The sequence below is a fragment of the Rhinichthys klamathensis genome, unplaced genomic scaffold (assembly GCF_029890125.1).
Source record: "Rhinichthys klamathensis goyatoka isolate OS25496 unplaced genomic scaffold, OSU_Roscu_1.1 h1tg000195l_1, whole genome shotgun sequence".
Lineage (NCBI taxonomy): Eukaryota > Metazoa > Chordata > Actinopteri > Cypriniformes > Leuciscidae > Rhinichthys > Rhinichthys klamathensis.
Genome location: NW_026606721.1, coordinates 48,220 through 75,153, shown reverse-complemented (window position 1 = coordinate 75,153; position 26,934 = coordinate 48,220). Strand labels below are relative to the sequence as shown.

The 26,934-nt window shown below is 37.9% G+C and overlaps 1 protein-coding gene across 1 annotated transcript in view; it reads right to left on the bottom strand.

The window, feature by feature from the left end:
- adgrv1 (adhesion G protein-coupled receptor V1) overlaps positions 1 to 26,934 on the bottom strand; it is a 168,816-nt gene that overhangs the window by 109,396 nt on the left and 32,486 nt on the right. Inside the window, exons 12-42 of the mRNA XM_056262607.1 lie at positions 26,578 to 26,763; positions 26,188 to 26,368; positions 25,920 to 26,083; positions 25,714 to 25,837; positions 24,915 to 25,175; positions 22,991 to 23,117; positions 22,627 to 22,844; positions 21,162 to 21,905; positions 18,895 to 19,268; positions 17,199 to 17,375; positions 16,585 to 16,765; positions 15,515 to 15,708; positions 14,860 to 14,989; positions 14,552 to 14,635; positions 13,672 to 13,811; positions 9,750 to 10,359; positions 9,415 to 9,630; positions 8,359 to 8,574; positions 8,001 to 8,245; positions 7,737 to 7,918; positions 6,844 to 7,652; positions 5,265 to 5,474; positions 3,972 to 4,102; positions 3,740 to 3,839; positions 3,216 to 3,395; positions 2,983 to 3,140; positions 2,464 to 2,551; positions 1,621 to 1,699; positions 1,369 to 1,507; positions 1,153 to 1,294; positions 801 to 1,066 (exon numbers count right to left, since the gene is read on the bottom strand). Of these exons, the coding sequence (XP_056118582.1) occupies positions 801 to 1,066; positions 1,153 to 1,294; positions 1,369 to 1,507; positions 1,621 to 1,699; positions 2,464 to 2,551; positions 2,983 to 3,140; positions 3,216 to 3,395; positions 3,740 to 3,839; positions 3,972 to 4,102; positions 5,265 to 5,474; positions 6,844 to 7,652; positions 7,737 to 7,918; positions 8,001 to 8,245; positions 8,359 to 8,574; positions 9,415 to 9,630; positions 9,750 to 10,359; positions 13,672 to 13,811; positions 14,552 to 14,635; positions 14,860 to 14,989; positions 15,515 to 15,708; positions 16,585 to 16,765; positions 17,199 to 17,375; positions 18,895 to 19,268; positions 21,162 to 21,905; positions 22,627 to 22,844; positions 22,991 to 23,117; positions 24,915 to 25,175; positions 25,714 to 25,837; positions 25,920 to 26,083; positions 26,188 to 26,368; positions 26,578 to 26,763 (7,056 nt within the window). The remainder of the gene's footprint in view (positions 1 to 800; positions 1,067 to 1,152; positions 1,295 to 1,368; positions 1,508 to 1,620; positions 1,700 to 2,463; positions 2,552 to 2,982; positions 3,141 to 3,215; positions 3,396 to 3,739; positions 3,840 to 3,971; positions 4,103 to 5,264; positions 5,475 to 6,843; positions 7,653 to 7,736; positions 7,919 to 8,000; positions 8,246 to 8,358; positions 8,575 to 9,414; positions 9,631 to 9,749; positions 10,360 to 13,671; positions 13,812 to 14,551; positions 14,636 to 14,859; positions 14,990 to 15,514; positions 15,709 to 16,584; positions 16,766 to 17,198; positions 17,376 to 18,894; positions 19,269 to 21,161; positions 21,906 to 22,626; positions 22,845 to 22,990; positions 23,118 to 24,914; positions 25,176 to 25,713; positions 25,838 to 25,919; positions 26,084 to 26,187; positions 26,369 to 26,577; positions 26,764 to 26,934) is intronic.

Below are 26,934 nucleotides of genomic sequence, written 5' to 3'. Positions count from 1 at the left end.
AGCCCTTCTTGCGGGTGTTTCCCTTCAGGAGGTCTGTGATGCCGCAGGCTGGGCCTCCCCTCACACGTTTATAAGACATTACAGTTTGGATCTGACCTCTACACCGGGTTCACAGGTTCTCTCGTCTTGAGTGTGCCAGATTGCTTCACACCAGGGCGTACTCTCTTAGTGTGGCGCAGTGGGCATTGCGTTCCCCGTAGTGTCGATTTCGACGCAGCGGAGTTCCCTCGGAAGGGAACGTCTCGGGTTACGTCTGTAACCCTCGTTCCCTGAGAAGGGAACGAACGCTGCGTCCCTCGGCCACACTCTTCGCGCCCCTAGAGACGACTTGCTTCGGACTATTTAAAGCTGCCGCTTCCGGGTTCCGGCGCCCGTTTTATAGTTCCACTCACCGTCACCTACGACGTCACGGCTGACGTCATCACGCAGCACCAATCAGGATTGGACTAGTTTTATTCAGGCCTCAGACGCGTCATGCTAAGGGCATTCCTCGTAGTGTCGATTTCGACGCAGCGTTCGTTCCCGTTACAGACGTAACCCGAGACGTTTTGTGGCTTTTAGTCCATGCCTGCTAGTTTGGTATAATTTATATGCTAGTGAACTCCTAAATGATAAAATGTGTAATATTTACAGTTTATGTCTTCAAGAAAAAATAGATAAAACATATAATAAAATAAAATATTTTTTAAATATACAAAATAATTGAATAAAAAAGCCCCATAAAACTTTAATAGGAAACTTAAAAAAAGAGAAAGACAACTAAATACTTTGGTCAATTGGTCCATAAGAGCTTTATATACCTTGAATCTGACTCCATCCTCAAGCACAACAAAGCCAGAGGAAGGTGTGAGATCGTCAGTGTACAGGGATCCATTGGCATCAGTAATGGTGAACTGGACCGTTACTGTGCCAAATGTGCCCTGAGGAGGGTCTCGTATTATGTAGAGGGTGGCCACACTCTCCCCCAGACCTGACACAGAGGTCGGCTCCCTTAACAGGAAGTGCTCACTGTTATTGAAGGATATGATTCCATGACCATCGTCATTGGCCAGAATAGTCACGGTAGCTATGGAAACACATGAGATAAAGATTACACGGTACTGCCGAGTCCTGGAAAGTCATGAATGTTTAGTGTCTCCCAGCATAACATACCTGTAATGTTCTCTCCCAGTTCCAGCCCTGCCAACGGGTTTGCTAGAATTAACTGGAACGTCTCATCGCCTTCAGGAATGGTATCATCTAAAATCTGTACTTCTATAAACTTGTGTCGTTCTCCATCCACAAAGTGGATCATCTGTGTAATATACAGTGTGCGCTCAATTAATAAACAACAAATGCAAACAACAAAGAGTGTTTGTTGTGACTTACTGATGGAGTGGTATTGAAATCCAGACCCAACTGAGCCTCTAGATTCTGGGCATAAAAGAACAGGGACACATTTCCATGCGTCCCGGCATCACGGTAGGCAACCAGATTTAACACACCAATTGTCTCATTTACCACATAGCTGAAGAAGAAAAAAAATGCATTCATTACTAAAACATTTTTACCAAACATTAATGCCTCTCTGAGAGATAACAGTTCACAAAGGTTGAAAAAAGTTGTAAGGGAAGTTCATACTCTATGTTTTGCCAGCCAATGATCCCTTGGATTCCATCATTAGCATTGATGCTGATCTCTGCTACAAGCCCTTCGGTATCTGGAAGAAATACAATGAATGAATGAATGAATGAATGAATGAATGAATGAATGAATGAATGAATGAATGAATGAATGAATGAATGAATGAATGAATGAATGAATGAATGAATGAATGAATGAATGAATGAATGAATGAATGAATGAATGAATGAATGAATGAATGAATGAATGAATGAATGAATGAATGAATGAAGGAAGGGATGAAGGAATGAATGAAGGAATGAAGGAATGAATAGGATTATGGGCAATGGGGCATTGAGGAATGGTTTCTCATAAGGCGCACATTCAGGAAAAGCACAAATAAAAACAAGGACATCCGTCACATTATTAATCATTCTCTATTACTACACTAATAGTCATCTACCAATACTCTTCACAAATCACTGAGTATAAGCGAGGAGAGTGGGCTGCCTTTGGGAATGATGGTGTTCAGACTGCTGTGAGTTGTCAAATATGTTGTCAAATTATGTTGGATATATGTTTATGTTAAATATATAAAAAATGGCAATGAAAATAAGTAAAAATAAAAAGCAATACAGCATATCAAGCACAGGTGTGGGTATCCATTACCTTTCAATGTATAGTAAATCTCTAGGAAAGGATGCGAGACAAGATTGAAGTTCAAGATGAAAGTACAATTGAAAGAATAACCTAAAACCTAATTAAATGTGTCACATTCAACAAAGCAAAGTGAATAATTACAGAATATAAAACATTATTTAAAAGGTTAAATCGGCTTAATTATCTTCCAAATCATCTTACTTAGTTTAGGGGCAGTTGGGAGAGTGGTTATGAGGACAGCTGATGTTAAATTGACTAAGAAAAACTCTTGCAGCTCAGGGATGTCATCCTGTTTAAAAAAAAGAATATGTTTCTTGATTAATTCAAACATGATTAAAATGTCTTGGATTGAATTAATATCTAAAAATCATTCTTCATTTATTAACAATAAAATGTGAAATGTTAAAACTGTAGACACTATTCCCTTTCACACATTAAACCCGCTAGGTTACTGTAAAATTACTATAAGATTGACTTTCCTTTTAAATACACAAATGTGCTTGTCCCACACGCAATGGCATTTTTTTCTTTTTACGTAAGATATCATTCACATATTGAACTGAATTGAATCAACACTGAACTGACTACAGCTGAATAATGACACTATTGTCTTTTTATACGGCCATGTTAACACATGATTTGTAAACGGTAATTTACCAGTAATTTACCAGTAAAACTGTATGTGTGAAAGGGGCTAAAGTTAAATCAGCAGCATCATACATCTATGATGGTGATGGGGATGGACACAGATGTCTGTCCATCCTGCATGATCACAGAGCTGGAGACATATCTGAAGTCCTGGCCTGGTTGGGCTAGAGCTCCCTGTCTGAGGTCCTGCAAAGAGCCTTGCACAGTCTCATAGCTTATATTTACAGCACCTGTGGGGGAGAGTAGCAATATTTACATCCCCATAATTCAGGAAAACACTGTTTGATTTTTCTAGCGTAACTAACCTGATGCACCAAACTCTCTGTTTATGTAAATCCGGATGGTGGTGTCTTTCTCATCTGTGGTGATTTTTAAGGATGAGGGGGCGATGCTAAGCAAACCAAACGGCTCGTCGCTAGCTTCCACGCTCACCACTGCTTCACGACCCTGAGCGCTCAGAGCTGCAATTCCTGTCTTGGTAACCCCTGAGAGAATTATATACATGATAATTATAAAAAAAAAATTGATTAAATAAAAAATGTATTGTGTATTGAATAAGCACAACCTAAAGCGTTCATAATATGTTAAGTGAGATGAGACAAGATAATAAGCCAAAAACCCCCAAACTTTGCCTTGTTTTCTATTAAAATATGTAAACATCCTTAAAACAAGATAATATACCTGACAAGAAAAATATTTATTTCGAAAAATCTTGCATGTATAAATGCTAACAGTAAATGTTAGCGGCCTTTGTTAAACATGGTAACATGAGATGAACTTGAATGAAACTTTCAAGGAACTCATTCGTGTGCGTGTTTCTGATAAATACCTTTGGTTTGTATATTTGATAGGATAATTCTGTACTCCTCTCTTACTTCTGGTGTGGTATCCTCAAGTAGCTTTAACACTATAGTATTATTTAGCATTCCCTGAAACCGAAAATGATGTAGAACATTAATCCTCATTGTCCTTTGATTTCAATAATAAACCAATACATGGACTTGACAGTTTAAAATAAACGTTCAAATGATCTGGTCAAACAGCATGTTTTTCTACATTACCTCAGAGAAAAAGAGAGTTCCCAAGGTGTCTGTAAAAGTCATTGAGACTCGAGGGCCTTCAATTCTCCATTCCACTGTGACATTTCCAATAGCAGGAGCTGTTCTCTCCACCAGCAGAGACAAACTCTCACCTGTTGAATACAATGAATATCTAACCTTAGCTATTAACCATTTTATTGGTGTAATACGTTGGTATGCATGTTTTTCAACCCTTAACTAATATTTTAGATGCTCATGTTAGCCTGAGATGTGTGGGGGTATAAAAGTGAATCTTCCTTGCTGACTAGATTAACTAGTACTCTAGTTGCAAAGACAACTGTATACAAGGATAGAATTAACGTGTCCTGTCATGCATGCATGATGACACAAACCATCTCCCCCAATGTAGCAGCTGTTGCAGATCCCTCTTCACTCATCTCGATCCTATATTACTAGTTACTATGGAGCACAAACTGATGCCTAATTATCCATTTACAATGTGTTTCAAATGCCTCCACACTTGCACATAACACTAATAGAAGTTAAATAAATTATGTCTCTCTTAAACCCACTTGGGAAATTACATAAATAAATATATCATGGTGACTTTTAATCAAGTCTGGTCTGCTTACCTACAGTGGATTAACAATATTAAAGAGGCTGTTCTCACCAAAGATAATAACTGTAAAGCTAAGTTTTAATAATCATTCTAATTCTACGAGAATAGCACATTCCACACTACAGCTATAACGATATCATTGGAAATACTTTCAGAATTATCATTTCCAGCTGATGAACAATAAAAAAAACATTGACAGCTAATCAGAATCCACCTGACTTTAAAGAGTTTGAGTAACTCTTTCACCATTTCGTTTAGTTTTGTTCATGGACTTACAGTTTGTTTTCATTTGTCACGTGTTTCCTTGTTCTGACTCCTGCCACTCGTCTGTCTCCATAGTTACCGTCATAATTAGTTCATTGGTTTCAGCTGTGTTCTATTTATTATCCTCGTTTGTGTTTGCTGTATATGTTTATTCCTCACATTCATTCTCTGTTTGGTCTACATTGCATTTATTGCCCTTCCTGTCTGATTATTATTTTTTATTCTCATCATTAAACTTCGTATTGGAACTTTTTTTCTTCATCTTCGTCTGCCTTCCTGCAAACACCAAACTGTGACAAATTGCAGCATGCTCTTATGATAAACAGAATGTTGTTGTTCGTTGGTGTGGATGCTAATATATATATATATATATATATATATATAGTTATAATTATTGGTCTTAAATATTAAAAGTTAAAGAAAACACTGACCCTCTCTGACGATGACCGATCGTGAGGCTGTGTGGAAACCCACAACCCCTGCTGCATTGTCATTGGCCAGGATGAGGATGGTGACGGTGTCTGAACTGGGAAGGATACGGCTACCACCCTCAGTACTCACTAATCCAATCTGTAAAGTCTCATTGTCTTCAGGTTCCGTGTCATCCGTGATGACAAACTCAAGAGTCTTCTTTACATCACCTTAAAGGAACATACAGGAGGTCATTCATCTACTGCAAAATTGTTGAAATGAAGAATGGACTTCAGTTAAAGGGGTGATGAACTGAGAAATCAAATTTTCCTTGAGCTTTTGACATCTAAGAGGTCATCATATTTTAAGAATATCCTGTAAGTTTCAGAACTGAAAACGTCCTTGTTAGTCCAATAAAAGCTTTTATTGACACCAGGCTCAGCAAACGACTCGTTTTTCAAAGTGGGGAACTATGACGACAAAGAGGATAAAACACCACCCCCGCAGAAGAAGATCAACGCCTACTTCAACACGGCCGGTTTAGCCCCGCCCACCGATTCGCGCATTACACGAAACTCATTATAATATGCAAAACTGTTATCCACTCACAGCAGTGGGCGTTTACTTCCAAGTCTTCAATGCGAGACGCCCATAAAAACCGAGCGTTTTTGAGCTAGGCTCAAAACTATGGTAGAAAATAGCCTATTACTTATTCATTTTGATGTTTTTGAATGTAAAAACCAAGCGGACGTCATAAGTTGACCTCAGACAACAATATTTTTTTTTTTTAAAAGCCAGTTCATGACCCCTTTAAGCTTTTTACACTTTTATTTATTTATTTATATTTATATGTTGATTTGATTGATGTTAATTTATTTATTTGACTCATATTTTGGGGTTTACGGTATTTCTTTCATTCATTCATTCATTCATTCATTCATTCATTCATTCATTCATTCATTCATTCATTCATTCATTCATTCATTCATTCATTCATTCATTCATTCCAATTTCTCCCCAAACTGTTGAGTATATTAACTAGCAGCATATAAATGCAAATTTCACCATTCACAGCCACTTGTAACACCAAAAAATATATATTATATAGAATTAAACTGTATTAAGTAACTAGTTTAACCCTGCATTAAAAAGACCAAAGCAGCACTAACCACAAATTACCACAGGTACATATGAAGACTTCAGATGCAAAAGCCTCTAAGTGCCATCTGAAATTTTCTTCTAGAATGATAATTTTTATCAAGCTCGTATGTTTATATTCAGTTATTTCACTTTAATGGCAATGACAATTACCTATTAATTGTCATTAAAGTGAAATTACTGAACTTAAATATAGGAACTTGATAAAAATGCTCATTTTAAAAGAAAATTTCAGATTAGAGGCTTTTGCATCTGAAGTCTTCATATACAGTGTAAATTATTCTACCAAGGTAAAGTACGACCACTGCGAAACAAAATTGTTATAAAAATGTGAAAAGCCCAAATATCAAAAGTACATACTGCTAAAGTCACTCTCTTGACTTGGCATGGCTAGTGTTGTTGTACATTCAATGCATCAAACTCAATGTAGACAAGACTTACCCTCAGCAAAGATGAGGGTCTCCCCTGTCCCATTGAAATCAGCGTTGGGTGTGGCACTGCCACCAACATACTTCCACTCCACTGTCACCTGTCCCATACTGCCTCCTCTCCTCTCAATGACTAGCAGCACTGTAGTTTTGGGTTCCTCCCTCACTTCCAGATACAGCCCATCTTGAGTGGCATTGGGGCTAATGCTGTAGAGCAGAAATATTCCAAACGCATCTCCATTCATCCCTATAGTCACCAAAGCTACATCCGGCTGCTGGATCATTGGCAAGTTCTTGGCAGTTGCAGTCATGTTGACCAGGCTAACCTTTAGGATTTTAATCATGAAACTCTCATCCACCTCTGGCAAAGAGTCAGTCAAAATGGTTACAGTGAGGTTAGTGACTCCTGATCTGTCCAGCATGGTGGTGGTCTGAGCCGTCATGGTTATGTAGTCGCTCCCAGCAACAGCCTGTGAGCTAAACAGCGAGGCGGCCCCTGTGGTGTTTTTTATATAGGTGAAGGTTTGTGGGGAAGAACTCAAATGTCTGGCCCCAGATGTTACCCAGAAGCAACTCGCTCTGGGGGTGTTGATGAAGCTAAAAGCTTGGCAAGCTCGCTCTCTGAGGCAGAACGCTGCGCAGAAATTCAAGACGTTTGTGTCTGTGGTGATGTTGATGGGTCGGCGGAGGGCATTAGATGGCGCTCCAGCCAATGGAGAATCATAGTAAACCAGGAAATCTCGGCCTTCCCTTTGAGCATTGCTTACAATATCAATCTCAGAGGTGCTGTAAATGATCTCCAGCATGCCAAAATTACCACCACTGCAGTGAAAACCACACAAAAAACAACATTATGTACAATCCAAAACTAAATTAGTTAAAACATTGGAAACAAAGGCACATTACCTTCTTCGAACTGTAACGTTAGCAATAGAGATCCCTTCCAGTGGCTCCTGGACGCGGTATACTGCTTGCTCAAAGTACACGGTTCCATGAGGGTTGTCATTGGCAGGAACAATGAGATCGACCTCTTTCTCAGGCCCAATGTTTCCACCATTACTGGCACTTACAAGTTGAACCTTTATTACCTAAATTAAACAGATACATTTAAGTAATATAGAGATTTTATACATCCTTATGAAGATAAAAAACAAACAAAACAAGACTTACTTCTTCAATTTCAGGTACATCATCAGCCAAAACCTCCACTTTCAGTGTCTTTAATGTTTCTCCAGGATCAAACCTGACCTCACCAGACAAAGGTCGGAGATCACCAGTGGCAGGTCTCCCATTGACTGTGGCTCTCCACTGGACAACGACATTGCCCATAGTCCCAGCGTTCCTCACTATGGGTAGGGAGACCTCAAATGCATTCACTGCTGGCTCCTCAACTGTGATGGGTGCGGCCTGAAAAACTAACAATCAAAAAGATATTACATCTCTTCAATTATGTGTCACCACACCGGCAATATGTAGAACATTTAGCATATGTTGCATTTGACAAGCATGCTATTCATAATAAACTAACCAAAAGATCCATATGGATCATCTGAGGGTAGGATGGTAATTATGGCCTGTGTGAGGTCCCCCAGGAGAGCGCCCCCGGTGGTCTGGTTGAGAAGCTCAATTCGGAAAGTCTCTTCCAGCTCAGGCACCGCATCGTTGATGATGATTATGGGAACAGGCTTGCTACTCTCTCCCTCAAGCAAAACCACATCAGAAGAGGCCACACTGTAGTCCTCACCTATATATCACAATCAGAAAAATATGATATATAAAAAAATATATAGATATTACAATTTTGAATTCAAATATTCCATTAATTCCATAAACATTCCATTATATTTAAAATGAAGAAACATGCAATTCTGCATTTAATTGATAAATACAATAATGTTATGAAATATTATAAAATTTAAAAAAAATTAACATACTTTAAATTAAATATATTAGGATGAATAAATTTAATCTACTAAATATAATCTATTATAATCTATTCAAATGAATTGTCAGCAGCCATTACTCCAGACTTCAGTGTCACATGATCCTTCATGATCCCCAAATCATTCTAATAGGCTGATTCAGTACTCTATTATAATTTATTTTAATCAATGTTGAAAACTATATATATATATATATATATATATATATATATAATAGGGCTGAGCAACGATTAATCGCTAAACATTATTTTGTATATATAAATACACACACATTTAAGAAAAATGTGTTATTAATATATCAAATATTTATATGTATATATAATATTAATTATGTATAAATATATATAAAGTATATACATGCAAATATTTCTTAAATATATACATGCATGTGTGTGTATTTATATATACAAAATAATTATACACACTACACACACATATATTATGTAAACACAAACTTTTATTTTGGATGCGATTAATAATATATATATATATATATATATACAGTATATATATATATATATATAATATATATATATATATATATATATATATTAGTTTCTGACTTTCTGACTTGAACCCAGAGAGACACCCCCAGAAGGCAATGTTCATATTAGCTGAAATACATCTTCATTAAAACTCACCCACTCTAGCGGTCATTGGCACTGCTCTGAACTTGACAGACACATCGGCAAAAATCCCTCCAACACGTGTTACATTGATAATAGGTCCGGTGTAGTACTCGGGCACGCTCACTGCTGAGGAAGACAGTTGTAGCACCCCAAAAGCATCATCGCTGGCCTCCATAATGACCTGAGCAACTGTGGCGTTCCGTGGGCCAAGTCGAGGGGAAAGTGCAACTGGAAAACCAAACAGTTATTCTTAGTACACATCCTGACTTTTTTTTTTTTTTTTATGTAGTATTGCTTTACGCATTTCATATATAATAATTCAAAAAAATCTTCCAAGTGACTTTTACCTGGTCTGAGTTGCAGCCCTTCAACCAATGTGACATTGACAAGCTCCAAAAACACAGACTCCGCCCTCTCTGGTTCCTCATCATCAAGTACACTCAGGGTCACATTTACTTCACTTTGATTAGCTGAGAATATCACCGATTCCACAACAGCCACAAAGTCATTCCCTGCACTGGCACGACCCACTCCTGGTGTGCTATATGGAGCTGCATCAGTGTCCCTCAATGTTCGGTATGTCACTCGCACTCTTCCCATTAACCCTTTTCTCCTCTGTATGGACAGGGTGATGACAGCATTTGCTTCTGCCACACGGACTAGCCTGCTGCTGTCAGAGAATACAAAAAGTCCATAAGGGTCGTCACTGGCCAATACAGTCAGCGTGGCAGTAGTTTCCTTCCCAAGTCGACCATGGGAAACATTAGTGAGACGGACTCTGAAGCTTTTGTCGAGTTCTGGAATGTCATCTTGGGAAATCAGTAGGTAGATGCTTCCAACAGTCTGGCCCACATTAAAGGTCACGTTGCCAGATCTATAAACAAGTTCTCCCTCTGAATTAGCATTTACCTCCCAGTACAAGGTCACATTGGACAGAGCGCCAAAGGTTCGAATCACCTGTGAAAAACAGGAAACGTACTATTAAACATGAACATTTCTCTCATTTGTACTAGTGGTTTTCATGTTGGTTTCATGTAGATTTCATGTTTTATTTATTTTTTTAAAGATCCTAAAAATGATTCATATTTCACATTAATGCTGTTCTATATGCTGAAAAAAACTTAAAGAATCTTGGAAAAAAATGATCATGGTCTCCACAAAAGTATCAAGTATCAACTCCTTTCAACATTGATAATAATGATGATACATTTCTTGAGCACCAATTTAGCATATTAGAATTATTTCTGAAGGATCAATGTGACACTGAAGACTGGAGTAATGATGCTGAATATTCAGCTTTATCACAGGAATAAACTGCATTTTAAAAGAGCCTACAGTTATTTTAAATTGTAATATTATTTCACAATATTATTGTTTTACTATATTTACTATATCTGCATGTTTATTACACCACATTACTTGTTTAGTTTATTGCAGTGAAACAGATTAATTAAAATATTTTATAGAGATATAACTTGCAAAAACAAGCATACTTGTATAAAAACTGGCGTTCAGAACTTTGGGATTGTACGATTGCACGATGTAAAAATACACACAAAAAAGTAATATTGTGAAATATTATTAAAAGTTTAAATATCTGTTTTCTATTTGAATATATTATAAAATGTAATTGATCCCTGTGATAGAAAGCTGATTTTTTAGTATCATACTCCAGTCTTCAAAGTCAAATGATCCTTCAGAAATCATTCTAATATGCTGGTTTGCTGCACAAGAAACATGTATTATTATTATTAATGTTGAAAACAGTTGTGTACATTTCAGGATTCTTAGATGAATAGAAAGTAAAACAACAGCATTTTTCAGAAATATAAATATTTTGTAACATTATACACTACCGATCAAAATTTTGGGGTCAGTACAAGTATTATTTATTTATTTGTTTTGGGAAAGAAAATAATGTTTATTCAGCAAGGATGCATTAAATTGACCAAAAGTGACAGTAAATACATTTATAATGTTGTTACAAAAGATTAGCTATATTTCAAATAAATGCTGTTATTTTGAACCTTCTATTCATCAAAGAATCCTTAAAAAAACTTTTTTTAATAATCATATTAGAATGATTTCTGAAGGATCATGTGACACTGAAGACTGAAGTAATGATGCTGAAAATTCAGCTTTACCATCACAGGAATAAATTACATTTTAAAATATTCAAATAGAAAACAGTTTTTAAATTGTAATAATATTTCACTATATTACTGTTTTTACTTAATTTTGTATCAAATAAATGCAGCCTTGGTGAGAAGAAGAGACTTCTTTTAAAGGTTCTATATGGAACTTTTCTTCTAAAATGAATCCTTTTTTTATTGCCTGTGTGTGAAGGGGTTGTAATCACACATTACAATGATCCACTTGTCGGGTTTTGCTTTTACCTCTGAAGGCCAGTATTCCTATTTCTATGTGAAGTCTCCGGGTCGGATTTTCTGCGAAATCCATTGGATGTGACCTGCAAGCGCGCTCCCGAGCCTCTCTCCTTTTTATATACAGTCTATGCGACGGCACTGCAGCTAACGACATGGAGTCTGATAACACCCAAAAACGACCTGCCTCCAGCACAACACAGACTCCAAAACAAACTCCACATGAATAGGCTATAAAAAAATAAATAAAAAAAAATGTATCTGCTGAAGCTCGTCAGGCCAATTGTGAATCGGATCGACTCAGGACGAAAACACGGATCAACATCGGCAGAGCGTTTGAATTATGGAGAGACCTCCGCTATTACGTTTTCAGATATGCTGAAATAAATAATGGTGAACTGTAATGAAATAGCCAGGTAAACTACAACATACATGAGATATGAAATGAATACAAAAGACTGTTCCAGGATAACAAAAAGTAGGTGCTTTAGGATGTAACTTTTATTTTATGTACTAGATCTACTGTCTAACGTCACTCATCCCACTACTATCATATTGTTTATAATACACATTTGCAGACATGTTCAGTACAGTAATTTTACTTCCTACGATCTTACTGTTACACTGAAATTGTTCAGTCTAGTCACTAACCGTTTTCGTTATCATATTATACATTCTAGGGTTGCCGCGGTGAGGAAAATTTCCCACCGGTTAATCGACGTGTCACAACACCGGTAATCCCGGTGTCACCGTGGGGGGCGGGGCGGGGGGGTTAAATAGCTTTTAAATGCGTGCGCGTTATACTTTCACTTTCGAAATAAGCGTCAATTGGCAATTCAGCGTCAATTGCTTGAATGGACAAAAAAACAACTACTCGGCTCGCTGATAATAAAACTTTTATTTATAGACAGAACTTTTATTAGCATAACGAACGAATAAAAATAACCCCATGCATAGGCTGAAAATCGTCAAACTGTGGGCCCAAACAAATAAGAACTATAAAACGTTTATTAACGAATAAGAAAATAAAACAGGCCTAAATAAATTACACATTCCGCCATTATCTTGCTTTTCTGTAATTTGACTCGTTCTCATCTCCACACGTGCTAAATGGAATCCTGATGCTTGCTGATCTGTGACGTGACTGGCTCTTGGCATGCACTGCGCAGTTCAGTTTTTAATTATAATGTATGCTCTCTTCTGAACTAAATAATTGATAATTATTATTTTTAATTAATTCAAATAAATATTTTAGCAAAAACGAATACTTTAAAAAAGTCAAGACATCACGGTGTCACGGTGGGAAAGTGATGTCACCGGTGATGGGGCTTAAAACCGGTAACACCGTCAACACCGTCTATCGCGGCAAGCCTAATACATTCATCTAAGTTGACATTGCTGCCTGATTGTGAAAGACACGAATAGTTAGTGAAATGCCTTATGCTAACACCACATGCCGGCTAAATGCAGTCAATATAACGTTATCATGGTACGGGCATGGAGCATTAGTTCAACGTCAAGCTGATAAAAGTAGCCTATTATTGTAACGTTGCAGTGGGAGTTTACATGAGTTTTCAGCATGTTGTGTGACGCTTTCTCCAGTGTGTTGAAAGTCTCAGTGTGGCCGGTACCATGAGTGCTCGCTCTTGTGTTCGAGCACGCGCAAAAGCACGCCACGAGCCCTCTTGTAAAAATTGGTTGCAATCTGAAACATCACCGATAGAGGCCGCTAAAAAATACATATAGCACCTTTAAAAACATTAAAATATCTTACCAATCCCAAACCTTTGAACGGCATTGTATATGTGCATTTTTACACATTTTTGAATAATTTTATTAGATGAGACAATCATGGATGATGACACGTTTAATAACTAGGACAGACCTGCAGCACTACAGTACTCCTGCCCTCCTCAGGCTCTGTGCCGTTCACAGTCAGAGAGTCAGCACTAAACTGGAAGATGCCATGAGCCTCATCCGAGGCAGCGATGGTCACGATGATACGAGCAGCAGCACCCAGGTTAGCTTCAGAGCAAAAAAGAATATTATCATTATAACAAATCATGATATAAAAGAAGAGAAAAAAAATAAACTCTTCACCTATTATACTTCTACTTTTTGACACTTTCTAAAGACAGGCACCAAGATGCGTGACAGAGGTGAACCTTGACATTTTCAAAACATAATATATACTGGGTTTCCTTAATCACGAAGGCTATTTGCTTTTCCCACGTCTCTACTGGTATTGCTCACAGGCCTTAGCACTATGTAAACAGCTTGGCAGAAATCAGGGTCAACAATCCGGAGTCGAAGGCATTTGACCGTTATGGGCAGCTCTTAAACTTTACAACTTTTAATCTAGGACTTACAAAATAAAGCTTGTGTAAGGGGTGACCTTAATTACACAATAAATCAACAAAAGAAAGAAAAACAAAAAAGCACAGTAAGCAGTGAATTAGCATTGGTTAAAAGAAGTTCTGTTGAAAAGCTCTGCCAAGGCCCAAAGGACAGATAATGGGGCATGTAGTGCCTCTGAAATCCAAAGCAGCAGCTATTCAATAGTTCGGAAATAATAAAAACAAATAAAACCTCTTTTGCTCGACCTGAAGGGGAACTTTGACAATATTAAGAGGCACTTTAGATTTAAAGTCAAGCTGATATTTCTGATTTTCTCACAGGATCCAGTCTGGTATTACAACAAAATAATGGGAATGAGAAGAGCAAACACTGCAACACGAAAATGCATGCAGACTTAAGAATCTTACCATAATGATAGAGAAAGGATGGAAGAAAGAGATCAGTGTCACTCTCGCCACTTCCACTGCCTTCGCTTGCAAAAAATGGATCCACTAAAAGAGCACACAGGAGCCAGACAGGAGCACACAGGATTCATTCCAGAGATAACAGGAATCACACATAGTAGTATATATTGCAAATCAAACAGAATGTTCCATAATCATGCCCAAACAGCATGAATGGAGCCCACAGGAGACATGCATGTGGATAGAGTGAAGAAAAATCATGAAGGTAAAAGAGAGGACACAGAATCATTCTGAAAAGCAAGTTTTCTTACCTCCTCCATTTGGATTGTAGAGCTCCACTCTGAAGACTTTGTCCAACTCTGGCACCAAGTTGTCTATAATAGTCACATTGATGTACTTAAATCTCTCGCCAGGCAAGAAGTCTAGAAATCCCTCTGTGTCCTGTCAGAAGATGGAAAGGAATTGTGCCATTTTAATTTACAAAGGAATTTCAGGAGTCAATCTTGGTAACGGAAAATGACTCTTTTTGTTGGACTGTATACGAGAGCAAAGACTAACAACGTACACACAATTTTTCAAAAGTTTGGCGTTGGTAATATTCTTTATTGTCTTTAAATCTCACCAAGGCAGCATGTATTTCATCAAAAATACAGTAAAATAGTAATAGTATTACAATTTAAATAACTTTTTAAAATAACAATTTTAATAACTGTCTTAAGTGTCACATGATCATTTGACATGAGGATCATGTCTTATTATTATCAATGTTCAAAAAACTTATCTTGAGGAAACCTTGATGTATTTTCATTTTTAAGATTCTCTGACTCTGAAAGTTCAAAAGAGCAGCATTGCTTTGAAACTGATTTTTTTTCATTACTAATGTCTTTACTGTCACTTTTGATTTAATGCATTCTTTCTGAAGAAAAGTATAAACTTAAAAAAAAGATGTTAAACAGATGTTGATACCTCATAGTCCTCTGATCCAGCAGCTGTGAATGGAGACGTACGATAGCCCACCATCACCCTTCCCAGCAGTCCTTGTGCTCTGGCCACCAGCAGACTGACCACACCAGCCTCCTCTTGAACAGTCACATGTGCCTCCTCCAGTGAGGGTCTGATCATGCCCACGGGCACTGGGGTAGTTTGAAACTGAAGCAGGCCTGAAATTATATTCATAAGCAGTCATTTATAATATGTGGCTGTATAAACTAAAGAATTTAGCTATATATATATATATATATATATATATATATATATATATATATATATATATATATATATATATATATATACAGTTGTGGTCAGAATTAATGGCACCCCTGGTAAATATGAGCAAAAATGGCTGTAAAAAATAAATCTGCATTGTTTATCCTTTTAATCTTTCATTCAAAAAATTTCCAAAAATCTAAACTTTCATTGAAGTAAAATAATTGAAAGTGGGAAGAAAATCACAATATGAAATAAATGTTTTTCTCCAAAACATGTTGGCCACAATTATTGGTACCCCTAGAATTGAGTATGAGTAAAATATCTCTGAAGTATATTCCCATTAATATGTACCTTTTTTTTTAGCACACCAGGGTGACTAGGAACATGAAATTATCTAGCTATGACTTCTTGTTTCACAGGAGTTTAAATATGAGGAAACACAAAGGCCAAATTCCCTTAATCATCCATCACAATGAGTAAAACCAAAGAATATAGTTCTGATGTGCATCAGAAGATTGTTGAGCATCACAAAATAGAAAGTGGCTGTAAGAAAATAGCTAAAGAATTGAAAATCCCCATTTTCACCATCCGGGCAATAATTAAGAAGTTCCAATCAACCAAAGATGTTACGAATCTGCCAGGAAGAGGATGTGTGTCTATATTGCCTTTATGCATGGTGAGGAGGAACGTTTGAGTGGCCAAAGACTCTTCAAGGATCACAGATGGATAATTGCAGAGATTAGTAAGGTTATTAGTTTTTGATCATATTTACCAGGGGTGCCATTCATTCTGACCACAACTGTATATATATATATATCTCAATGTACCATATGGATGATCGCTGGCTTTGACAGTAATATTATTGATGGAATTTCTTGGGTCAATGCTGGCTCCACTGGTGGGAGTTGAACCTGGTTTTCCATCACCTGATTCAGCTGATACCAGCCTAACCCGGAAGTGCTCATCGACCTCGGGCAGGTCATCATTTAGAACCAGCAGGTTTAAAACCTGTGAGACACGAGACATCAAATAATTATGAGTTAATAATTATGAGTGAGACTTTGCTATTAGTTAATGCATTTACACCGTCAGTTTAACAAAAGTAGCTAAAACCACCACTAGATGGTGCCATATTAACAATTTTGCTCAACATCTATTCTCAGATCTGCAGAAAGCTGGAGCGCTGCAGGTGCAAGATAATTTCCTAATGAAAAGTAAACTGCATTGATTAACATAAAAACATTTTGCTTTCATTTTCCAATTTTGATAATGATGATATTTCATTTTAATTTTGAATGCATGGTTACAGGTGGTTAATGTATTTTTCATTCACAATTGTCATTTGAACAGATGCAGCCCATGTATTGCAAATTTATAATACTATGTTAATAGTGTTCCTGTGGTCATTAATAATAACTGCTTGACAGGTCAATCCTCTTACCTCAGAGCGCTGGCCCGGCAGGAAATGGATGGAGCCTGAAACATTGGCAAAGTCGGAGGTATTTGACGAGTCTGCGGGAGAATCAACCTGAGTGACGGTGTAGCTTACATAGACGTGGTCCAGAGAACCACGTGTGCGCTCCACTACACAGGAGATCATAGAGCCCTCCTCAGATATCTGATAAAGAAAGGATAAAGGTCATCGTAAGCCAACTGTAGCAGAACAAAATGAACTCCAGGACCTTTTAACAGAATTATTTTAACCATTCAGAATTGAATTAGTTGTTGTTAGGTTGAAATGTTATAAACTCGGACTGAGAAACAGATGCAATTTTGGCAGGATAAAATGTGAATTCTGTGCAACTTTAAGTAACATGAGCATTAAACACTGTACAAAAATGTACATTTGTTCGGATTGTTCGAACTCCTAAATGTTCGGATTCCTTTTTCTGCTTGGTCATGTTTCTATTTCTTGAGCGCATAAGAGAAAGCGCATGCTACTATGTCTCTTCTGTCACTAGTTGACAGGTCTTTCTCTGAAGGAATTCACTGACCATCTGTCAACAAGCCATTGGAGATGCCATGCATCCAATCTCCTTGAAGAGAAGAATGCACACGCCATCCATCCAGGCGTGAAGATAAATTAAATATACATGAAGACATGGTCTCACAACTAGGGGTCATGTTGCATGCTTTCGGAGGGGAGGTAAACCAAACACTGACAAAGAAGCAACGTGGGTACTTAATCAAATAATACATTCATTAGACCTTAATTGTCCTGGTCAGAAGGCTGTCTGTTTAGCCACATTACAGATTTCTCATTGAATGCCATTGTTGTGCGTGTGTGTGTGTGTGTGTTTGTGCGCCTACTTAACAATATTTTGGGGAGAAATTTGTACCCAGAAGTGACCAAAACCTGACAAAACCTACCTTTAGGGACGTCCTCATTTGTAAATCTGTTATAACAATAAAGTAATTAAAGTTTTTGTATTTTTTTATTTTATTTAATGCAGAACGTTTTGTGTGATGGGTAGGTTTAGGAGTAAGGTTAGTGTAAGGGGATAGAATATACAGTTTGTACAGTATAAAAACCATTACGTCTATGGAATGTCCCCATTTAGACAGCTAAGTAAACGTGCGTGTGCATGTGTGTGTGTGTGTGTGTGTGTAGACAGTGCAGTTGTACCAGTTATTTCATGCTGGTATTGTTCACTCACTGAAGAAACTCCAAATACTAGACTTGTTGTGATGTATATTGTATTGTATTGTATTGTATTGAATTGTATTACTGTCACGATGTGGGTTTGTGTCTTGTCATGTTCTATGGTTCCCTGTCTTGTCTATTAGTTATCCCAGGTGTTTCTGATTTCCCACGCCCCCTTGTTTAGTTCGTTTGTCCCTGATTATTTTAGCCCTGTGTTTCTGCCCTGTCTTTGTGAGTTGTTGAATGTATGTTCTGTTCCAGGATTAACGTGAGTGTTGGCCGTTCCTGTGTAAAGATTCCTGTTCCAAGTTCTGAGTCTCTGTTTAAGTTTATAGTTTGTTTAAATAAAGCGTGTACACTGCGTTTGGATCCAGCCTCCTCTCTGCCTTCACCGCATCACGTTACAGATCGTCACAATTACATTGTGACCATAAATTATTTGGATAATGATCTGTGAAAGATGTGTTTTTTTTGGGGGGGGGTTTTCACCTACATCTGGTATACAGGAACCGGTAAAGCCGAAAAGTCCATTGGCATTATCACTCTTCATGACTCTGAGAATGGCGCTAGGTCTGGGCATTGGCAGACGGGCTCCACCTTGAACAGCCACCAGCTGTAGGTAGAACACCTCCTCACCCTCCTCTTCTTGATCGTCCCGTACTTGGACTAAAAACGACTTCAGTTTCTCCTCCTGTCTGTATGTCAGGTACCCTGACACGTTGTGGAGGTCGGTCTTGGCTGGTTGGTTGTGTAGCTCGTGAATCTCAGAGCGGTTGAGCCAGCTGGAGTACAGCCGGAGGTCTTGTAGAAGACCAGTGAAGCGCTGTTCACCATCTGGGTTGGAACCGATCCTAATAGGTGCAGCATCTGTACGGAGGAAGTTAAATGTAAAGAGTTAGGATGGGTGGTGAGGCTTTGTGGGTAAATATCTGGGCTTGGTATGTTTAAACCCCAGACGATCTTGTGCTAGAATGTTACCCCAGGTTGCTCCATGTGTGTGGATTTCTTAAGATAACGTGCTAAATGGCAGGTGGTTGGCGTTAATATGTGGTAGCTAAGGTGTTCTGAGTGCTTTTCTAGGTAACTGCTCACAGGACAAAGTCAAAAAAGCTTGGTCCCTAAATATGGCTCAGGTTTCTACTTTAATGCAAGTGTAACAAGCTTTTTCTTCTTTCATTTAAATTCAAGTTTGTTTACTTAGAAGTACTAGAACACCTAGAAAGAAAGAACAAGCTTTCTAATACCACAGTATAAAATAGTAAATAAAATAAATTCAATTCAATTAAATATTTAGATTATTATAGTCCTTAGTTTGTGCTTCTCTCTGACCCTGGGTGTTCTGGGTGGTGGGTGTGACCATGGGTGTTTATATGCAACCGTAGAGTCTTTGGCATGATTTGGTTGCTTTTAATGTAAGTCTATGGGACTTTTTCTTCTCTTATTTCACCAATGAAAATCATGTTGCATCATAAATTCACATAATCTATGCTGCAGACTTAAAACAGAACATGAAGACATAAAACAGAACTAAGAAACAGCAGTGTATTCAAGCAAGCACAGTCTCTGACCCAGCAAATAAAACATAGTGAAATGTCTTTGTAGAAATACAATGTGGCAACATATTTGTGTCCCTTCCAATCACCATTGACATAGCCTTCTTATTGGGCCGGGATAACCCATTATATGAGCAGCTGGAGAAGAGGAAAACTTTCTATGCAGTGACAGCAGTGAAATTGGAATAAAAAGGGTAGAGTTCATCCTCATTGGTTACACCAGCTTCAAGCAGTAACCTCCTGACCACCAGAGAGACATTCAAAGGCACACAACTGTACAAATTGAGGAAATACGCTTCATGGAGCCCAAACAAGAACATTGAACAAAGGCCGTAATCACCGGTTAAGCTAACAATCCGAGACGATCTCAGATATCCTTGCAGTTTATGTGTACATTCACTTGACTGACAATGGCATAAGAGACGTCAAGAAAGTCTTAGCGGGGGCTCTTTTGTTTTCAGTTAGAGAGAGAGTATGCCGACTGCCTTTATGTGCTGTTAACAATGTCCAGAAGTGGCCCAGCGTTCATTCAAGCATATCTTCCAGTGAAACACTAGACAATGGCACAGGGCTCTCACTACAGGCTCTTACCAGATATGGGCCAGAAGAATGGATGAGGAACCACATCTTATTGCTTGACCAACACAAGCATTAGGAATTTCTCTTTAAGGGGAACTTAAGTAAATTAAGTAAATATGGCAGAGGTGGTTTCCTAATTTGTAATGCAGTTGTTTCCACTGAATTTATTTCAGCATCCCAAACTTTCTCTATGATTCTAAGTAAGCCTTTGATGAAAATGATGTGAAATTATGAAAATGATTTTAATGAAGATATGAAATAAAGGGTAGCATCAGTAGAATACCCAAACACAGGTATATTATCTACTTCATATTTAATAATAAACAAATTAGTTATTTATTCATTTGTTAGAATCGATAAATATTTTATTTAATCAATACAATTTGTAATAATAATAACAATTATACAATTATAAACAATTAAAATAATGTTTGTGTGTATTTTATAAACAATTTATAAAATAAATAAAAAAATAGAACAAAAATCAAAGTTGAGAAATGTGGTCCCTAAATATGGCTTAGGTTCCTCCTTTAGTACAAGTCTTTAAAATCTATTTTGAAAATAATTAGGGACAAATGACAACATGTGCAGTCCAAACTTACTCAGATTTGAAAAAAAAATTACTCACCATTTATAATGGCTTCTCCTTTTAGACTCTTAATCCCCCCCGGGATTGGGTTCCCATCCATATAAAACTCAATGATTCCATCTTCCACAGCAATGATGACATGAACCCATGTATTATCCTCTACAAATTTAGTTGCAGTAGCTCGGGCCACCTGTGTGCTGTTAGATCCTATGGTTGTGTAATGAAGCATAACAGTTACGTGGGACTCATTGGTCTGAACCTGAACTCCATAATAGATAGTTCCATTCCCGTTGCCTTTAGAAACAATAAACCCATCTGTATTGGGCTTGGGCATCAGCCAGACTGACAGAGTGAAGTTAGCCAGGTTCTGTGGAACCTGCAGATGGGTGTCTGGACTGATGGACCCATAAGCTCCTGGAAGTCCGGAGAAGAAGAATGCATCGGTGCCTGCATGGCGTCTCCTGGCATGTGGTCGGAGCTCAACAGCCTGTGGAAATGAGGCCATCAATATCAGGTCTTCCATGGGCGGCAGACCATGTGGGAAAGCTCCTGACAAGATTTCCCAGACCACACGCACATCTCCGAAGGTGCCTTGCTGTCGAAGTATGGTGAAGGATGTGACATCCAACATGTCATTGACTGATAAGACGTCCTCTGCTACCTCACGCTCCAGACTCTCAGGGGCAATTGCGAAAACTCCAAATGGATCGTCATTGAAGGGAATGAGAACGGATGCCTTGAGGTCTTTCTTTGCCAGTTTTCCACCTTCACCAGGATAGCCACCTACAGACAATATTGTTTCATGTTGGTCACCAGCATTAGGTATATTTTGGTCATGTTAGGCATTTTGACAGATAGAGTAGTAAAAATTCCATCATAATCCATTATTACCAATCATTTTAATTTTCATATTTTAATGATAATAAGCCATTTAATACATGGCAATACATGACGGACGGCTTCCAGATTTTCCCATCACTGCTAGAAAAATTCTGTAAATGAGTTTTCTGGTCACACCAGCTAGGCTACATCAGCTCAGTTTTCCTTTAGAATAGCATGACTATGCTGGTCCACCAGCAAGACCAGCACTACCAGCATAAACCAGCCTGGACCAACATGGAATCCATGCTAGTTTATGATGGAGTTTCCAGCAGGGATGTAACTGTGTAATAGATTAGCACATATTAATATTAAAACTTAAAGACCTCATGAAGCAAGTGCATGGGGTGAGACTTTTCGAAGGGATTATCCCAACTTTTTAAAATAACTGATAGGTTTTACTTTAGTTAGTTAGTTAGTTAGTAAGTTAGTTAGTAATGTTAACCAATTATTGGTTTCAGGTAGCATCAATCTCAATCTAGAGAGCATTTGATTGGACAAAAAACAATATTTTTGAATAAAAAAATGTTTTTTTAAGAAAGACTGTAGACTAGCATATAGATTGCTTTCATTGGGATCTTTAAGAATAATTATTTAAACCATTGGCCACTGACATTGACTTTACCTGATACGTTCATAAGTCTGAGCTCATAAAACTCATTGAACTCTGGGAGCTTGTCGGAGATAGCTTGAAGAACAATAGGTTTTGTCTTCTCCCCTGTGCCAAATATTATAGAACCAGATGTGTTCAGAAATTCCTGGTGAGGTTCAAGGGGGGTGTCATTGGCAAACAGCTGCCAGTATATTGTGACATTGCCAAAGTGTCCTTTGTCTCGAAGAACACTGGACACACAAATGGAAACATAAGTTCATAGACAGAAGACCATGATTGCTTCAATTCAAATACTAAAAGCCAAAATTAATCTGTGCTGTAATATACAGTTGAACCAGATGTAAATTTTAGAGATTGTAGAGAATTGGCGACTCACTAAAAATTATTGGTTCTTCCCTCCTCCACTGGTTTTTGAGTGGAATCCAGAGAGAATATTCCATTGGCATCATCATTGGCCTCGATCACCACTGTTGCAGTGTCTCGACCATATACCACTGCATCACCTGAAAAAATCAATTCACAAACACAATTATAGGATACAAGTACAGAATTATTCTCATAATGCCTTATATTTATAGACCCTTATACCTCAAACATTAGCAGGGTAAGTCATTCAATCCGTCTGCCTCAACCACCCATGCACTCACTCACTCACTCACTCACTCACTCACTCACTCACTCACTCACTCACTCACTCACTCACTCACTCAATCGTTCACCCACACAATTTCAATTTCAATTTCAAATTTGCTTTATTAGCATGACTGTGTAACACAATGTTGCCAAAGCATCAACATATTATATATAAATAATAAAACAAACAAGTAAAACATATAAGTATAAACCATGTCATATGTAGCATTGTAAATAAATCTTAATAAATAAATAAATAAATACATGGGTCACTCTAGAGAATTAGCTCTCTCTGGCGTTGTGAATAGCTAACACATATTTAGCCACTAGTGCAGCTGTACTATCATTTTCTCCGAGTAAGAAGGAAATTTTTTCAGCGTCACTCAGTTCAAAGAATGATGGAATCAGGGTTTCAAATCTGGGCAGAAAAGTTTCTCTTATATTGGTATATTTCGAACAGAAGAGCAGAAAGTGTTCCTCATCCTCTATGTGCTGTAGATCACAGTGTCTACAGATCATCAAATTAATGTATTTTCTGTTAACCAAATAATTTTTAATCTTCGCTATTGCTTCAGTGCAAATGAACAAGACCACCGTTAATTGTTGCGTTATGACGTGCATGTTCAAGTAAGCCAGATATGCACAGATTCTGATCATGACGACTCACGAGTTGAGTATTTGCGCTATGTCTGCGCAGATTTGGTTGACACGAACTTCCCCAGCAAAGTGAGTAAACATAATAAGTAACACGCCAAATTGGTCAGTAATTTGACAGCGGTACCCGCAAGAGTTGATTTGCACCCGCATTTGGTGGGTTGGCAGGTGTTAATTTCAAACCCTGTATATTCCATTACAGAATAGCTTTGAAATGTTCAAAATAAATGTTTACGATTTGCACAAATAAGCATTCAAATAATTATCATTATTAAAGCTTGATCAAGCATGAATCCAGACAGATTTATAATGAAGAATAGAAACATTTTGCCAGAATCTTTTTCAAATTTCTCATTAACAAATGCTTGTGCTTTAAAATTTGTGGCAACGCATTTGCTCAACATTCACACATAGTAACTGTCATGCTAAATACTGTATCATTCTACACGAGACACTGTCGTACTTGGTTTAAGCTAACCACATCAATCATATTAATCTCATTTCTCAGCATCACATCATAATAACGCCCAGCATGCATCTGAACGCAGTCCCTCAGGCAAGTGGTAAAACCTCCAGAAAGAAAGCTCTGGCTGGGTTTGTTTTGTGATGTGCAGAAGGACAGTTCAGTAATTAACTTTCTACAGTCACCTAACACTTTTCCTGAATGTGTGTGTGTTCCACAATGAAAGGATTAGAGAGAGCTTTTGAGAGTCAAGGCCAATCAACAGAGCTTTGTGTGAATCAAAACAAATGTTTAATGGGGTGGATTTATTGGCTCTGCAGAACAGTTGAAGAGTTGGAGAGCAGGATTTGTCTCTCAGAGTGGGAATTTAATGAAGCTAATTGGGTAATATAGACAATGCACATAAAACATGGAGATTTGTAAGACTGGCACCCAAACAAATGCATCACAAATCAAACTTCAACGAAAGTTGAAAGGGACCAAAAGTTTGCAACATAAAATGCACTGAATGTCTGGTTAATTAAAACTTAATGCAGAGGATGAGACAAACCTGTAGCATTGAAGAGAACTATGTAGAATGGTTCATCCGTCTCTGGTAGGTCATCATCTACCACAGCAACCGATATGTTCTTCATCCACTCTCCAAAATCAAAGACCAGCATTGAGTCGTTACGCAGTGGAGTGAAGTCACCTGGTGATGTGTCACCATACTCAAAACGGTACTTCACTGCGGTGATAAAATTAGCCAGTCCAGCTCGCAGAATGGTGAAATTGGCCACGCCCCCTTCTTGCACTCTCTGAACCACAGGCTCTAGAAAACACATTACAAACAAGAACAATATGATGTTTTATACTAACAGTGAGCAAATATAACATAGCCTACCACACCAATGATCTGGATTGGCAAAGGGGTCTATTACATAAGACTGTTTCCACTTCAAAGTAAGAAAAAAAAGTAAAAACTAGTAAAGGGACTAGTAAAAATTTTGTTTTTATGTTGTTCATCAATGTTGTTTTTGAAAGAAGTTTCCTATGCTTAACAAATATGCATTTATTTGATAAAAATTCAGTACAAACATTAATATTGTGAAATATTATTATAATTTAACTCTTGCTAAAAAAAACGTATTCATTTGTTCATATACTCTATATAAAATTCTCACAATAGTTGCTTTATTTCCCACAATATGAATTTACACAATATGACTTTATTACTTCATTTAAACTTTAGCTTGCTGTTTCCCTGCTGAAAAAATCCAGCATAAACCAGCAGGAATCATATGCAGGGGGCTCATTTTTAACCTTTTTGTCTTCAAATGAATATTTTCATTGTAATATTACAAACATACCGGCAAAATATATTGGATCATCATTCTCACGAATGCTTAACCTTGCACTGAGATTGTTTCCTAGTCTTGCTCCACCAATTGTATTCAGAAGGGTGATGGTGAAATTTTCAATTTTCTCTGGGATCTGCATCAAACAAAAGATCATTTTGTAATATAAATATGTTTGTCCTCATTAAACAGAAGTATCTACAATTGCTAAAGCTTACCTCATCTGGCACAGAAAATAGGGTTAGGTTCTTCAGGTACTCCCCTTCAACAAAGAGGATCTCACCCTGCACTGGGTTGATGTCTCCTGAATGGGTCGGCTCAAGAATCCAGAAGACTGACACGTTCCCAAAACTACCCCTGCTTCTCCCAATGGGATAGGATGCTATCAGAGATCATAATGAGATGTTATTTTAAACTGAAAAACAACTGAAACTAAAAGATAAGAAAGTAAAGTGACCCAAAGCTGTAGCTTAAAGATCTATGTACCTGACTGAACATCCATGGCTTTACTCTCATTGATGGTGAAGTCTAGGCCAGATTGAGTGAACTCAATGACCCCAAATGGGTCATCACTCTTACGCACGGTAATGTTGACCTGCCTTCGGTTACCAAGGCGACTAGCTGGCGTGCTGTGGCTACTAAGAACCACTGAGAATGTCTCATCTAGCTGAAGACAAAACATCAGACAAACTTTTATAAGTCAGGCTTACTTAAAATTGTCATTTCTAAACATACTGTATGTGACGTGTTAAAGTAATCTTAACATTAAGGAAAATGTAAGAAACTTGTAGATCATCTCAAGTGACACAAAGTCAGTTCATTACAGGGTATATGACAATCCTTAGTCACCACTAATCATTAGTCCTGAGGACTTACCTCTGGTATCCCATCAGGCTTGGCTACTAGGGCCACCATTACTTCTCTCTCCCCTGGCTGGAACTCTAGGATCCCTGTGGCACCATAAAACTGAGCATTTCCAGAAGGAATCACTGTATATCTTATGAGTTGGTTGAGTAGCTGGCCCTGCTCTCTGCTCACCCTCAGTTCAACAGTCTCCCCCTCCTGCACAGCCAACAAATTAGAGTGAGTGAGTGAGTGAGTGCATGGGTGGTTGAGTGAGTGAGTAAGTGAGAGAAGGGAGAGTGAGTGAGTGAAGGGGAGAGTGAACGAGTGAGTGAGAGAGAGAAGGGGAGAGTGAGTGAGTGAAGGGGAGAGTGAACGAGTGAGTGAGTG